This window comes from Tiliqua scincoides, chromosome 1, assembly GCF_035046505.1.
Source record: "Tiliqua scincoides isolate rTilSci1 chromosome 1, rTilSci1.hap2, whole genome shotgun sequence".
NCBI lineage: Eukaryota > Metazoa > Chordata > Lepidosauria > Squamata > Scincidae > Tiliqua > Tiliqua scincoides.
This window is the reverse complement of record NC_089821.1, coordinates 282,929,927-282,944,407: the sequence shown is the minus strand read 5'-3', so window position 1 is coordinate 282,944,407 and position 14,481 is coordinate 282,929,927. Positions and strand designations below refer to the sequence as shown.

At 44.7% G+C, this 14,481-nt stretch overlaps 1 protein-coding gene across 1 annotated transcript; it reads right to left on the bottom strand.

The window, feature by feature from the left end:
• Window positions 1-4,084: 4,084 nt before the first annotated feature.
• On the bottom strand, window positions 4,085-13,371 carry VRTN (vertebrae development associated). Its single transcript, XM_066612046.1, has 2 exons — window positions 13,132-13,371; window positions 4,085-6,134 (listed from the first exon to the last, which is right to left on the bottom strand). Exon 2 carries the CDS (start codon window positions 6,131-6,133, stop codon window positions 4,085-4,087), a length of 2,049 nt encoding a protein of 682 aa, XP_066468143.1. The 5' UTR covers window position 6,134; window positions 13,132-13,371.
• Window positions 13,372-14,481: the final 1,110 nt, after the last annotated feature.

Genomic DNA, 14,481 nt, shown 5'->3' with positions numbered 1-14,481 from the left:
CTCTCAACAGCCCCAACCAGCATCCCAACGTCCTGCAACCTGATGCCTTTAAGAGGGGATTGGACAAATTTCTGGAGGAAAAGTTCATTACGGGTTACAAGTCATAGTAGGTATGTGCAAGCTCTTGGTTTTAGAGGCAGGCTGCCTCTGATTGCCAGATGCAGGGGAGGCCACCGGGACACAGGTTGTGTCTATTTTCTGTGTGCTCCCTGGGGCATTTGGTGGGCCACTGTGAGATACAGGAAGTTGGACTAGATGGGCCTTTGGCCTGATCCAGCAGGGCTCTTCTTATGATCTTAACCTCCACTCCACCAAGGCCTCAAGGCTGCTGGTCATATTGTCCAATGCTTACTCATTGCTGGCCACTTCCCTCACCATGCACGCAGCCCACACTGCAAGGTATTTGTCCTGGGGGCAGTTGAGGGTGTCGACAAGTTTGCTACTAATTTTCCTGTTTGCCCTTGATGGCTGCCTGGAAAACCTGTGATGTTGCTGTTTCTGCCTGCTCATCAGATGTTGCATTCTCTCTCCCCAGTCATCTTCGGTCTCCACTGATCAACTTCTACAAAGGAGATCTCAGTTTTTAAAAAGTACAGTACTTGTCCAATCCTTACTGTGGGTACTGCCAAAGGCAGGAAAGACATCAACCCCCTCTAGCTCTCTCTGCTCCTACAGGGACTGGGGAGTGCATCCCAATCCCTGTAGCCCCCTTATTATTATTATTATTATTATTAACAGTATTTATATACCGCTTTTCAACTAAAAGTTCACAAAGCAGTTTACAGAGAAAAATCAAACAACTAAATGGCTCCCTGTCCCAAAAGGGCTCATAATCTAAAAAAAAAATGCAAATGAATACCAGCAGACAGCCACTAGAACAGACACTGCAGGGGTGAGGAGGGCCAGTTACTCTCCCCTTGCTAAAAAAAAGGAGCACCCACTTGAAAAAGTGCCTCTTACCCAATTAGCAGGGATTGCATCGCTACCTCCCCCCTGCCCTTTTCCCTTAAGGGGAAACTGGCCAGCACTATCTGGCTGGAGCTTATTGATGCCCCAGTTTGAAAAGCCCTGCTGTAACCTGTTGCTACTCCCTTGGCATCTGGCATTCAGAGATAGGCTACCTCTAAAACCTGGATGTTGCATATAGTCATCATGGATTGTAGTCTGTGATGAACATTTCCTCCATAAACCTGTCCAATTTCCTTTGAAAGGCATCTAAGGCAAGTGCCATCACAACAGTTACTTAGATTTTGGTAATTCTGGTGAGAGCCATTTGGGCCACCTCTTCAAAGGTGTATGATGCTCTCAACTCCTCCTTGCCCCACAAAGGATTTCTTGGATACCAAGGAAGCCCTTTGCTGTGGTCAAGAATAGCTGGAACAGTATAAATACTGTTTTTTTCCATCATTAGCGGACAGAAAAATCTTGAAAATCAGCCAAAATTCAAGCTAGGTTCACTTTCACTCCTTTATCTCCTATTTGCCACAAGCAAGGGGCAGAGACAGCTGCTCTTTAAAGCCAAGAACAAGGAGAGGACAAGTTCAAGCCAAGGAGGGTTCCACTGGGAGCCAGTGTAGAATGTTATCTCACTTCCTCCAAAGTCTCAAAACTCAGAGATATCAACAACCACATGAATTTCTCATCCATATGTTCAAAACTCATGTGGAAGATTTGGAACTCGTGGATTAAAAAGTGAAAAAACAAGTTCTTGACTTATTCCATTGGGGGGGGGGGGCTCATGCATAAGGAAACCCACATGGGGCTTACATCCAAACATGTAGTTGGAACATGTATGGGACATGCGGATTTCCAAGTTGATTTCTGCACATTTGATCTGGGCCCAACTGGTAGTAGCTCTCCAAGGTTTCAGATGGGGCTTTCCAACTCCTACCTGGAGGTGCCAGGGATTGAACCTGGGACATGCAAAGCATGTCCCAAGCAGTCCCCCAGGGAGGGGGGAAGGGCATGCAGGCAGTAGCTTCTTGTGTTCTCACATTAACATTACATTAACATACAATTGTGAGAATATACTGGGGCCAGGGGAGGGGAAGAGGAGGTTCTTTTTCATAAAGGGCAATGCCTCCGTTTACTGCGAAAAGCTAACGGAAGTGGATTCTCCGTCCCGGTCCCATGTATTATCTCTCCCCTGTTGCATATGTGAAAGTAGTTGGGATCAGGAAGGCTGATGCATCCTGTAGGTCTGGATTGTAGGAGTGCAAAGACAGCATACCTAGTTTCAACAACTGTAGCCATCTGCAAGTGCCTAGAGACATCTGAGATGCAAAGCATCCCTTTTTTATAGTAATCTATTATCTAAGAAAGGAGACAGGCAGGAGGGAACAGCTGGAGATAAGAGAATTCTGCACTTAAGAGTCATTTGCATGGATTTCTCAATCCCACATCACAATAGCACCACCTGCTGGGTCCAAACAGTTCTACTTGTAGAAACCATACCTTTTTGCTATCTGCAATGAAGAATCACATATATTCTCTCAGGTTTACAACATTGTGACTGGCTGTGATGAAAACTCTTTCCAACTCCCCCTTCCTTGGCAGATAAGCACTTATTAATTACGAGTACCTTATATGTCTCATGACTATCTGAGCACTCTTTAGGCTTGTCAATCAGTTTTCCCTGTCCTGCTCAGGCATTCAGCACAGCAGAACACTGATCGTAGCACAGCTTACAGGGACATGCATGTATGCTTGCACACACGCAGTAATTTACAGTGCAATCCTATGCGTGTCTACTCACAAGCAAGTCCCATTATTTTCAATGGGGCTTACTCCCAGAAAAGTGTGTATAGGATTGCAGCCTTAAAATAGGAACCAGGGCCTAGGAGAGGGGGGTAAAGGGGGTAATTTGTACTCGGGCCCAGGGTCCAAAAGGGGGCCCAGGAGCCAAAGGAGGGACCAGAAATGTCCTGGAATCTGAGGTTTTCCCATCTACTCAGACTTGTTGCCCACACAGGATGCTGCAGACACAACCACAAGCATGTGGCTGCAGCTCCTGGCAAGTCATATCTGCTAGGCCCAGGAATGCAGCCATAACCCTCTTGGACACAGTGTCACATCTGGGAGGAAGTTAGTCTGCTACAGTAGCTCTTTGGCTTGTGGATCTGCTGACCAGGAAGTAGTGTCAAGGAGCCCAGGGACACAGGGAAGGTGTGGCTCACCTACCTCTCTATACTGCACCACCCTATCAAGGCTGCATACACCTACCTACCTTTTTCTCCAAAGTCAAGCTGGTCATGGCTGCCACTGCCTCCTTCTGGTTCAACCTGGCTCAGAAAGCAAGCAAAGAGAAAAAATGTCCCAACCCAAGTCTGGCTCCTCTGTGAACTGCACTGCCTTATATCAAATCACCAGAAAACCTTCACACATGCTTTCTGAAGGGGAAAATAAAGAAGATTTATCGTTTTCCACACACAGCCCCAAAAAGAGACATTGACTCCAAAAAGGAGCCCCGCTCTCCAAGACAAAACCCTTGGAAGGTTAAGACATCCTCTTTTATAATACACCGGGGGAGTTTTGATTTCCATTATTGAGGTTTTAATGAAGTTCTCTTACTTGCATCATACAGAAGAGATTCTGTAGCTGTACATAGGGAAAACATAACATGCATGATGCTGACCTGAAGTGAAACCAACAGTCTAGTTTGTGAACAACTGGCACCTAAATTCCAGTCACAGCCTTAAAGACTGAGGGATAAAATCAAGTTTTGAAAAAGGAGGGGGGGGAAAAAGTACACAAGCCCTTTAGAAACTTAAAACCCTCAAGACCCCTTTCCCTGCCACCACTGATAACCTTCTGACCTATCACTAAGAAAATGGGAAACTTCTGTTTTGGTATGGGCATCTTGGCAGCCCAGCACAAACTCCACACAAAAAGTCCCACCTCATCTCCAGTATCCTTCTCACTTTTATTCACACCTCCAGCAAATGTGACTTTGCAGAGTTGTGTCCAAGTCTGGAAACCAAGGAAACAAATCCAACCAAACAAAAGATGAAAATAACTTCTTGGAGAGATCTATGTTCTGCCAAGGGGGTGACAATAGCAGCTTGATCCGGGCTTTCGAATAACCTCAGGCATCCACCAGGGTCAGGCCATCATGCAGGGCACGTTTCCACATGTAGTAGGTGGAGCGTGCCGTGAGGGGAAAGCGGGCTCTGAACTCCTTGTATGTTGGGAAGGTTTTCGATTCAAAGCGTTGCTGGAGAAACAGCTTGGCCTGGGCTTTGAACTGGGCAGTAGCAATCACATCCATCACAAACATGCTGTTGTCAACTTTTTCTGACATTTGGTAACCAGATATCACAGCGTTGTAGGGCTTCGGCATTTGCTTGCCCAAAGACACGGGCACAATCTCCCTTGGCTGCAGTGAATGGACTCCAAGCTCTGCTTTCTCACTAGTCTCAGAGGTAGCTTGTTGCAACTTTTTGGAAATCCTTTTGGAGGAAAGGCGGCGCTTTTTGGCCTGGTGGCAGCTGCTTCTACTCCAAAACCAATAGGCTGTCGAAGAGACGCCTGGATAGCGCAGGCGGAACTTGCAGAATGGCATTCGCCACTGACAGACCCGCTTCTTGGCTAAGTGACGAAGTTGCTTTCGCCAGTTGTACAGGGATGGCTTGATACGCAAGAGAAAGCGGCTTCCTGGTCGGTGCCCATTGAGCATCTTCCTGCTTGGCAGGCTTCCTGGTTTGAATGGCGGATATGACTTCTTATCCACAAGAGGCTTCTGACTGACAGAAAGAGGCTGGGCAGGTTTGAAATGGGGGTTCCCCTTGATGGCCTTTCTCCGCCAGTTGTAATAGGTGGACCTGGAGATGCCAGGAAAGCTACGCTTGAAGCTTCTGTAGGGCACCAGAGTATTCATGGAAATGCATTTCTCTAGGTAAGACTTGGCACCTTGCAGGGAGATTCCATTCTGGTTGGAATTCAAGAGAGGACTTTTGGACTCCAGGCCTCCCTCGGCCTTGGCTGCACCATCTGGACCAGCATAAAGTTTTTCTGAGTTGTACGCATGGGGCTCCTTTGACAACACAACTCCAGCAAGGGAAGAAGCCTCACCATTCAACATGCTTTGCATCTCGTGCTTCCAGGCATAGTAAGTGGAGCGAGAGATTTCTGGGAACATTTGCCGGAAGTGCTGAAGAGGGACAATCTTGCCCTCTTGGAAGCAGGACTGCATGAAGTGTTTGGCCGCAAACCTGGTTGCTGCTTTCTGCCTGTGTTCCCGGGACTGGCGCTTCCAGCGATAGAAGGTGCTTTTGGTAATGCTGAATTTCTCACGGAGGTTAGAGTAAGTCACCTGGGGATCCTTGTTCAGCAGCTCCAGGGTCTTCACTGGCAACACCTGAGGCTCTGGAGAAGGCTCTGGGGAAGGGTTTGCAGGCTCCAGCTCTTCCAAGCCTACAACAGCCACAAAGGACTGAGCTTTGAAAACCTGGGAAGAGAGTTGCTGCCCCGACCACATGATGTGGAGCGTGGAAACTTGCAAGCCACACTTTCTGGGTCGAATCAAGCGGTTGAAGTATGGCCTGATCTTGAGGTTGCTCATTGGGTAGATGGAATAGATGTTGCACTCCAATACTGATGCCAAGGCATACAGATGCCACATGTTGGCATAGGTACCAGGGAAGCAAGTGGCTTTGATGTCGGCATCAAAAATGGCCTCGAGAATGGCGAGGGGTAGGTTAGTCATCTCGGGGGATTCCTCAGTGCAAAGTGCATAGCGAGCAGCCTGCAGCATCACTTTGGAGTCAATCATGCCGTGCAAATAGTACTGCTTGTGAACCAACATCTCCACAGCTGTGCGTACTTGCAGCTCAAGACTTAGGCCAGTATTTCCCCACAGCAACACACTGGCGGCCTCAAACAGGTGGTTACCTTCACCTTTGCAAGCCAAAGGCAGCATATTGCGGGGAGCATCTTCTGGGTATAGACTCTTTGCTACCTGGTCAACTTCCAGCTCTTCTTGGAACTGTCTCCCACAGTAGCCAGGCAATGAGAAAGAAGCTAAAGTCTTTTCAGCCTCCAGGGCTGCACTGGTCAGTCCCTCCAGTCCAAAACATTCAGTGGCCTCTTGGAGCTCCTGAAGCACCGACTGCACCAACTGGTGTCGCTGGATCATCCTGAAACACAGAAGAGTTCCAACAATGGCATTTCATAAATTTGGCACAGACAAAACACAGCTGCCCAGCCCAACGATCAGCACAGGAAAGGCCACTTTCTCTCACTGCCTGCATTCAAAAAGCAATTCTCATAATCATCTTCCATGGATCATTCATGAGCTGAAATGTTTCAAGGAAACCTAGTTGAGGGGAGGATTTCATGAAACTACCACTTCACGTTGTCTGCCCAACAACCCAAACTTATGAGTTGTTTAGTCAAAAGCAAATTCTGACTAAACTTCTGAACTGATTTGAACTTCCTCCCCAATAACCATGCAAAGGACTGCAGCTTCTCATTAACCACCAACAGATTTCAGTACATTTCATTGGGTACAAGGAACAGCTGTAAACCATGTCAAATATTATCACATAAAAATCTAATTGCAGGTATCACATGATTATATTACCCATCTCTTTGTTGCCAGTTTATACCGAGTTGACATTTAATACCGAATCATACCGAACAATTGCAACTGTTTGATTAAAAACAGCAGATCTAACAATTATGCTTTGAAATTCTCACAGGTATAGTAATTGGGAAATAGATTTGTGAGATGTGCTGAAATATACCAAGATGTCTTGTGGGTAAATACAAGAGTGAGGTTACTGAATAAGAAAATGTCTTTTAAAGTTAACTGCCTTATAAAAGGGCAAGCATTAGATTTAGGGATCACTTGCTTACACTACCCTATTACACCCCCCCCCCCCCCGGAAGATGCTATTTTACACCCAGCTGAAACTATTATACCTATACCTCCTTTATCATAAAAAGAAAAATCTTTCAAGTTTCTTATAGAGGGCTATACTCTAACAGGTTTCATGGTATATATTGGTTATCTCCATCCTTCCCCCTACCCACCCATCCTCTCTAAAGCAAACTACTGATGCTGCTATGACTTTCAGAGTTGTTTTATAAAACCCTTTAAACTTGCTGAATGCTTTACTTTGTCCTCACAACAATCCTGTAAAGTTGGTCATTAGTATTAGTCAGTCATTAGTACTCCTATTTTATATAACAGGTACTGAACCAAAAGATATTGACTGGCTCATTCATGCAATAAGTCACATATGGCTGCTGTGAGGCTTCAGCTCTCTGTCACCTAACTGGCTTTCAACTGGATCAAGAGACCTACTTAATACATTATACCCTGCTTCCTCCCTCTTCCCACTGTCAGCACTCACAGCAGCTAACAAATATATAATCTCATCAGAAAAACAATTAAAAAAAATTTAAAACAGCCCATCATAACAACCTCCAGAACAAACAGCAACATAAGAAAAGCCCCGCTGGATCAGGCCAAAGACCCATCTAGTCCAGCTTCCTGTATCTCACAGTGGCCACCAAATGCTTCAGGGAGTGCACAAGACAACAAGACAACCTGCATCCTATTGCCCTCCCCTGCATCTGGCAATCAGAGGCACCCTACCTCTAAAACCAGGAACTTGTGCATACCTACCATGGCTTACAACCCGCCAGAAATATGTCCAATCCCCTCTTTAAGACATCTAGGCAAGATGCCATCACTACTTCCTGTGGCAAGGAGTTCCACAACAATACAGATGCCAGATGGAAGTCTAATTCAGAGATACACATCAAGAAGGGAGCTCAATCCAAGAAACTTGTAAGATCACAGGACATGTTGCAGCTTGGGACTTTGGACAAGTTCCCATAATAACACATTGGCAGCCTCACACAGGTGGTTGCCAAAAGCAGCATATTGCTGGGAACATTTTCTGGGTACAGACTTTTTGCTACTTGGTCAACTTCCAACTCTTCTTGTAACTGTCTCACACATTAGCCAGGCAAGGAAGAATGAATGAATAAAATGTGCATGCTCATGGCACATGCATGTCCTGGAAACTCCCCTTGCGCCCAAGCTACTTTCCTTAATCATGGAGTGTGTTCACTTGGGTGGGGGAATGTTCAAACCACTTCTCTATATGCTCCTCTAACCCTACTTTTAAAATAAAAGTAGAGAGATGGTTTGAATGAACCACGGCCCACACAATTAAAGAGACTGGCCTGGGAGCAAGGGGGGGCAGGATGCACAGGTTCCATGAGCATGCAGCACACCTTAAACACATGGGGCTAGCTAGCTGATGGACATACCATCTGAACCAGCCTATGGAGTATTTACTGTAGATCCTAACCCTTTCCTTAAGTTCTTGCTGTGTTGATTTCAAAGACATATAAATCCTCCAAATCCTAAATAAACTTTATTTAGTAGAGGGATATCCAATATTATACTGATAGACACTAGACTCTTCACAAGACTATCTTGTTTATGAGGCCCAAACTAGACCTGACACACTGATTGCAACTAGGCCTGTTGTACTGAAGCCCTTTTCAGACATTGCCAGTGTGGACACTGTATCCAGGGACAGTGTTCACAGCAGCATGCTGGAAAAAACCCTGGTCTCAAGCCTAGTCTCTTTCTTCAAATATATTGTTTGCATTTGTCTGACAGTAGAGGTACTTATAGAAGAAATCCCCCCTGAAATGGGATACAGTGTTTTTACAAGAACTCTTGTGGTTTTATTGCCCTTCAGGGCCAAACCAAATGTTGCCTTGGAGTTCTGCACTTGAAATCCCAGTCCAATTTTCCATTTGTAGAAGTAGCTGCAAGGGGCCTCCAATTGGGATCAGGGTCCCAACATAGTGTAAGAAGAGCCTAACTCTTTTCCTATGCTGTGAGGGGCCCTAATCCAACTGCTCACCCCAAACCTGCTTATCAGCCACAAAGGGGAAGATTTACCATCACAAATTGTGGGGGCAATGCAAGTTGGAGGACTGGTGTGCAGAGAAGAGGTCCAACCCTCAGGCCACAGCCCCAATTTGAATCAGATTCCCCTGTGGTTGCCCTGGCTCCAATCATGAACTGCCAACATGTAAACAACCCACAGGGATGTCTAATAAAATAATTTGAGCAAACTGCAGAGAAATACAACAAAATTCAGCATCACAGGACAGATGTAGGTGCACCTGCAAAAGCCAAGGAAGAACTGGAGACACCTGTTCCCATGAAGGAGGGTGAAAACCTGTCACTTGGGATCTGTTCTTAAGTGGGGGGGGGGTGGTTTTATTAATGATAGACTGAAGTTGTTTCATGAAAAGGTGTAAGTTCTATTCCCTAAATATAGCAGCAATTGTTTTTAGGAGTAGTTTGGCATTACGTTATTAGAAAATGAACTGAGATTTGAAGTCCAGATAAATGCAGCTGCACAAAAGACCTGTATACATTGTGCTGCTCTAAAACACATGTATTGGTAAGTGTGTGGGGAAAGCCAGGGAAAGAATCAGATGATGGAGTGGCAGGATCATTTGTGTTAAAGATAGGTGACTAACAGAAAAACACTTCTGAATAAATGTAATAGGATGAGAAATCATGCAGATGTAATAGAAGCTAGAAGTGAAAAGCTGGATCACATATATGATGTGTAGAACCTAAACATGGCATATACATGTGGTTCGCTGGAGGCCTTCTATGGGCTGTGTCTCACGCATACTCAATTCTAGCTAGATCTACAACCAAACAACCTTTTTTTTTAAGCAATGGTTGATTATGAGAGAGCTTGTAGTTCCTTGTTCAACCCCCATAGAAGGCTGTGCCTTTCTATTAAGTCAGTTCATGCCAATACACTTTTACTCACATTTCTGTTTCTCCCACCTTCAGGATCCCACACTTTACAAAGTTTGAAATCCTTTTTTCATATTCTGCTATTTCATCCCTCCTATCCTTAAGCCCTGCCACCAGAATAGCTAAATTCTTCTGAATTTTGTAACAGCTCCTATTTCCTTTGGTTGAAGATAACAGAAAGGGACAAGTGTAATGCATAAACATCTATATGTTGATCAGGAGAAAAGCTTGGGGAAACTAATGCCTGCCCAGACAGTGCCAGAACAGGTTTTCAAGAGTCTGCTGGAAGAAATATTTCAGCAGAGTTTGGTTCTAGGGCAAGAGTCTTGTCAAGCAGGGACAAACTCTGGGATGCAAGACAACACACACACACACACACACACACACACACACACACACTCATGAAGCCCATAATTCATTGCCACAATACTGAATAATATACTGTTTTCAGGATATCTGCTCAAGGTCCCATTTGTCCTAGACACTAAATAAGAACATTAATTCCTCTAGTTGTCCAGTTCAGCCCTGAATCTTTACAAGTCTTAATTTCTAATTCCACCAAGAATAGGCAGCTATGTTTCCCTCATAAACACAACTGAGGGGTCAGCTTACCCTTCACCAGGATATTCATTAGAATAGTGGTTCTCACACATTTAGCACCAGGACCCACTTTTTAGAATGAGAATCTGTTTGGACCCACTGGAAGTGATGTCATGACTGGAAATATCATATCATCAAGCAGGAAAATTGTTAACAACTCTAGACTGCAACTCTACCCACACTTACCTAGGAGTAAGCCCCATTTACTACCATTGTTCAAAGAATATACATAATAGCTTGTTAAAAGTATACTGTAACATTTCCCCAAATGCAGTCACATGCCATGGTAGCATCAAGTCTAACATATTAAAAATAAAATATTGAAATGAATGGAGACCCACCTGAAATGGACTCACAACCCACCTAGTGGGTCCCAACCCACAGTTTGAGAAACACTGCATTAGAATAATGCAGTAGGCTGTGGCTACTGTAACATCCAACACTGTTCTCAATGAAGGACTTAAGAATGGAGCACTTTGTTTATGTGACTTCCTTCCTCATAAATGACACCTCCAGTCCCAATGGCAGTGAACTAAAAACCTCTTTTTCAGAAAAAGGGGGGAATAGAGTATATTGTGCATGGGTTAGCTCTGGAAACCCAGCCAGGAGAATTATTTAGGGTGGGATACATTATCTTACACACACCTGTGATTACTCATCAAAAGCAGGGATCTCTCAGACCAACTCAATACTTCTAGACACCAAATTACTACCATTACCAAGTAGAAGAACCCATTATATAGTGGATGTCATTAGAAAGAAAGTTGATGTTATGTTAATAATACTGCTGCAGTTATTAGGAAGTATTAAAAAGAACATACAAACAAAAATGCTGCTAAATACACTGCTGTTCTGCAATTGAATATACCAAGAGTGGGCCTTTAAACTTCAGCTGTGGCTCTCACTACCCAGCACCAGAGAAGTCTTTTTGATCCCTTTCTCAAATCTGGAATGATTATCAACCAATATTGAAGAAATTATATCCAGCCAATACAGGAGAACAAGGTAGGCCTCTTCCTACTTTTATTCTAAGATCTTCCGAAGTCCCAGTGCCTTCCCAATGAACAGTATTGCTGGTTCTGTGATCTGGTCACAGTATATTCTGAAAGAATAGCTGTGTTGAAACTGCACAAGAGACCTGCAACATCTTGAAAGGCTATCATCAAATGCATGAAATAAACCGAGAAAGTGCTACATGGATATAGTAAGCTGATTTTATTTCCATCCCTCCCCACAATTTCCCCTTTTCAGTTCACTGCACACATCTGACAAAGCAGACTTGTGCTATGAAAGCTAATGACACAATAAGTGTGGAGTTTCTTTCAGAATTTTTTTCCAAAAAATAGCAGTTCAGCTTATTAGGTCCATTCATTTCAGCAAGACTTAGGGCCCAATCCTATCCAACTTTCCAGCACTGATGCAGCTATGCCAATAGGGCATGCACTGCATCCTGGGGGAGGGGAGCATCATGGAGACCTCCTCAAGGTAAGGGAACATTGGATTTCTTACCTTGGGATGGCAGTGTGGCTGCATGAGTGCTGGAGAATTGGATAGGATTGGGCCCTTACTTGGCATAAATGCCAAGTCCCTTGCTGCAGAAGCAGCAGCAACTTTGAAGCTTTAGTAACTCATGCCCAGACATCAGAAGATTTGAGAAGGGCCTTAACATTTTATCATATATGAAATTTCATGTATTAACTAGACATTAAAGCCAAATTGATACACACTTCTCCTATGACCAGGACTGCAAAAGTCCTGATCCCCACTCTCCTGCAAGGTCCCCACTCTCTGAGTCTCAGGCAGCCTGGGTTGGAACTAGAGCCTCAAGCAGAGTCAAGAATTCTGCCTGGCCTCAAGCACTTTTGGGCCAACAAAAGCTGGTCTGCAGACAGAACCTTAAAAAGAGACTGCTCCATGTCCCTTTTCAGTCCAGGGGCACAACTCTAGAACTTCAAGTAGTGCGCCCTCTACTGGTCACTTTCGCCCTACAAGTAACACGGAGAAGCCAAAAGGGTAAGATTTGCAAAGATGGAGTGGGCAGGCTGGAAATAAACTTGGAAATGAGGTTGATCAACGGTGGTATCCAATTCGGTTTTAAGCCTTGAATTGGCCAGGTGTTTAGGCTGAAGGCAGCAGAAAGTGGGAACTGAACAGGTTGATTTCCCTGTACATAAAAGAAGCGTCTTTTCTAGATTTGAACCATTTGCACAGGAGAAGACAACACACAGAGAGATCCAGAGACAGGGTAGAAGTTTCGATCCCACAAGAGGGCAGCCAGAGGCTCCTCTTCTCCAGGGGATCCTCTTGAGACAAAAGACTGCACATGGAGGAAGACCCTTGAAAGAGAAGGAAAAACACACACACTTGCACCAGGGAGCCAAATGCATGGAGCGAAAGGGGTCTGGAGTAGGGAGTTGCCTCCCAACTGCACGCAGGGGGCTTCCCTGCAGCCCCTGCTTGTTCAAAGGTAACGTGCAATACAGTCCTCTGCATGTTTGCTGCGTAGGAAACCCTACTGAGTTCAATGGGGCTTACTCCCAGATCAGTGGCTGCCCTAACGACTTGGCTCCTCTGCTCAGCTCTGCCTTGAGTCTAAGTTTCCCTGGCCTACATGTCCCTTTTCTGCCATTCACCTCGGTTTTGCTGGAGATTTAAGATTTAGCAATCAACATTCCCTCCAGACACCGAATTGTAGACATCGGAAGTGCTCTCAAACTCACCTTAGTGCTGGGCAAAGCCCTGGTGCAAACCCCAACCAGCTTTAAGCTGCTCTTCCTTGCCTTGGTCTCCCTGCAAAGCAGTTTCCTGGACATTTAAATCCTGGGGCAGGAAGCACAGAGAACTGCCCCTTGCTCAGCTGTGTGCCACATTCAGACTGGAACTGGTTTCAGATCTGGAGTGACTGAGTGGAGTGTGAAAAGGCCTGGCTCCTCCCCTCCCCCAACCAGGAAACAGTCCATCCCCAAGTGCTCTTGTATCCGAGATGAAAGGAGTGCAGATTCTGGGGTCACTTCCAAAGCTAGAGTGATCATGGGCTATTGTCTAAGACACTAAGTTCAGCAGGACTTCTTAAAGAGACAAGCACCTTCTCTGCTAATTACCAACATCAACAAAAGGGGGACAAAACATACACCCAATTCATTAAGGAGAAAATTGGGGAAGAAAACCAAAATACAAAGGTAGAAAAAGCCTTTGGTATATGTTTACCTGTAGGAGGAAATTAGTTTGGATGAACCACGTTGATAGCTGACTCATCCACTCCTGTTGTTTTTTTTTTCTACAATTACCTAGGAAAGGGGTCGGCAAGAAGGAAATGACCAGAACCTTCATATGTGTCTTGCCAAACAGGCATATAAGCATGGGTTTCTTGTCTGTCTCTCCATACTGCTCCATTAGTTCTAGAAAGAAAATGGTTGTTAGAAGAGGGAGAAAACTGGTATGTTGAAATTCTTCATGTGGAATGTGTTTATTTCAATACCACTTTTCCTATGCTCAAAGTGGTGTACAAGAAGAATAAATACAAGATAAAATACAGCATTTTATTAAAACCATTAAAACAGACATTGAGACTGAGAAATGAATGGAAGGGTCAAACCTGAAGTGGGGGGAAAAGTCAACAAGGCAGTTTTGATGAAAGCCCTGCAATTTTGGAAAATTGTATAAGGATAAAAACTACCTTTTTAGCCAATGCACAAAATCTCATTTCAAATACAAACCCAACAAATGACAATATAGCCCTAGTTCTACTAGCTTCAATTAGTGGAAGCATCACAGTGCAAGAGGTTAGAAGCAGGCTTTTTAACCTTTTCAGATTTCTCCTTTTTCTTTTGCTGAGTCCCTGGCCCAAAGTATGATGCTGCATCATCTCATAATCCAACAGCTCAAGTTCATGCAGTCAGTTCACAACTGTGTAAGAATCTGAATGCAGTCTCTCCCGTGGGTAAATAAAGGCCTTCTTATTTGGATATTGGTACTGCATAGCTATATTCTAGACAATTTCTCTATTTTTCTAGTAGGTCTCTAGAGCACTGGTTCCCAACCTGTGGTCTGTGAACCGCAGGTGGTCTACA

Bases quoted from the DNA above. Each gene is read 5' to 3' on its own strand.
- VRTN (XM_066612046.1), bottom strand. From the start codon at position 6,133: ATGATCCAGCGACACCAGTTGGTGCAGTCGGTGCTTCAGGAGCTCCAA.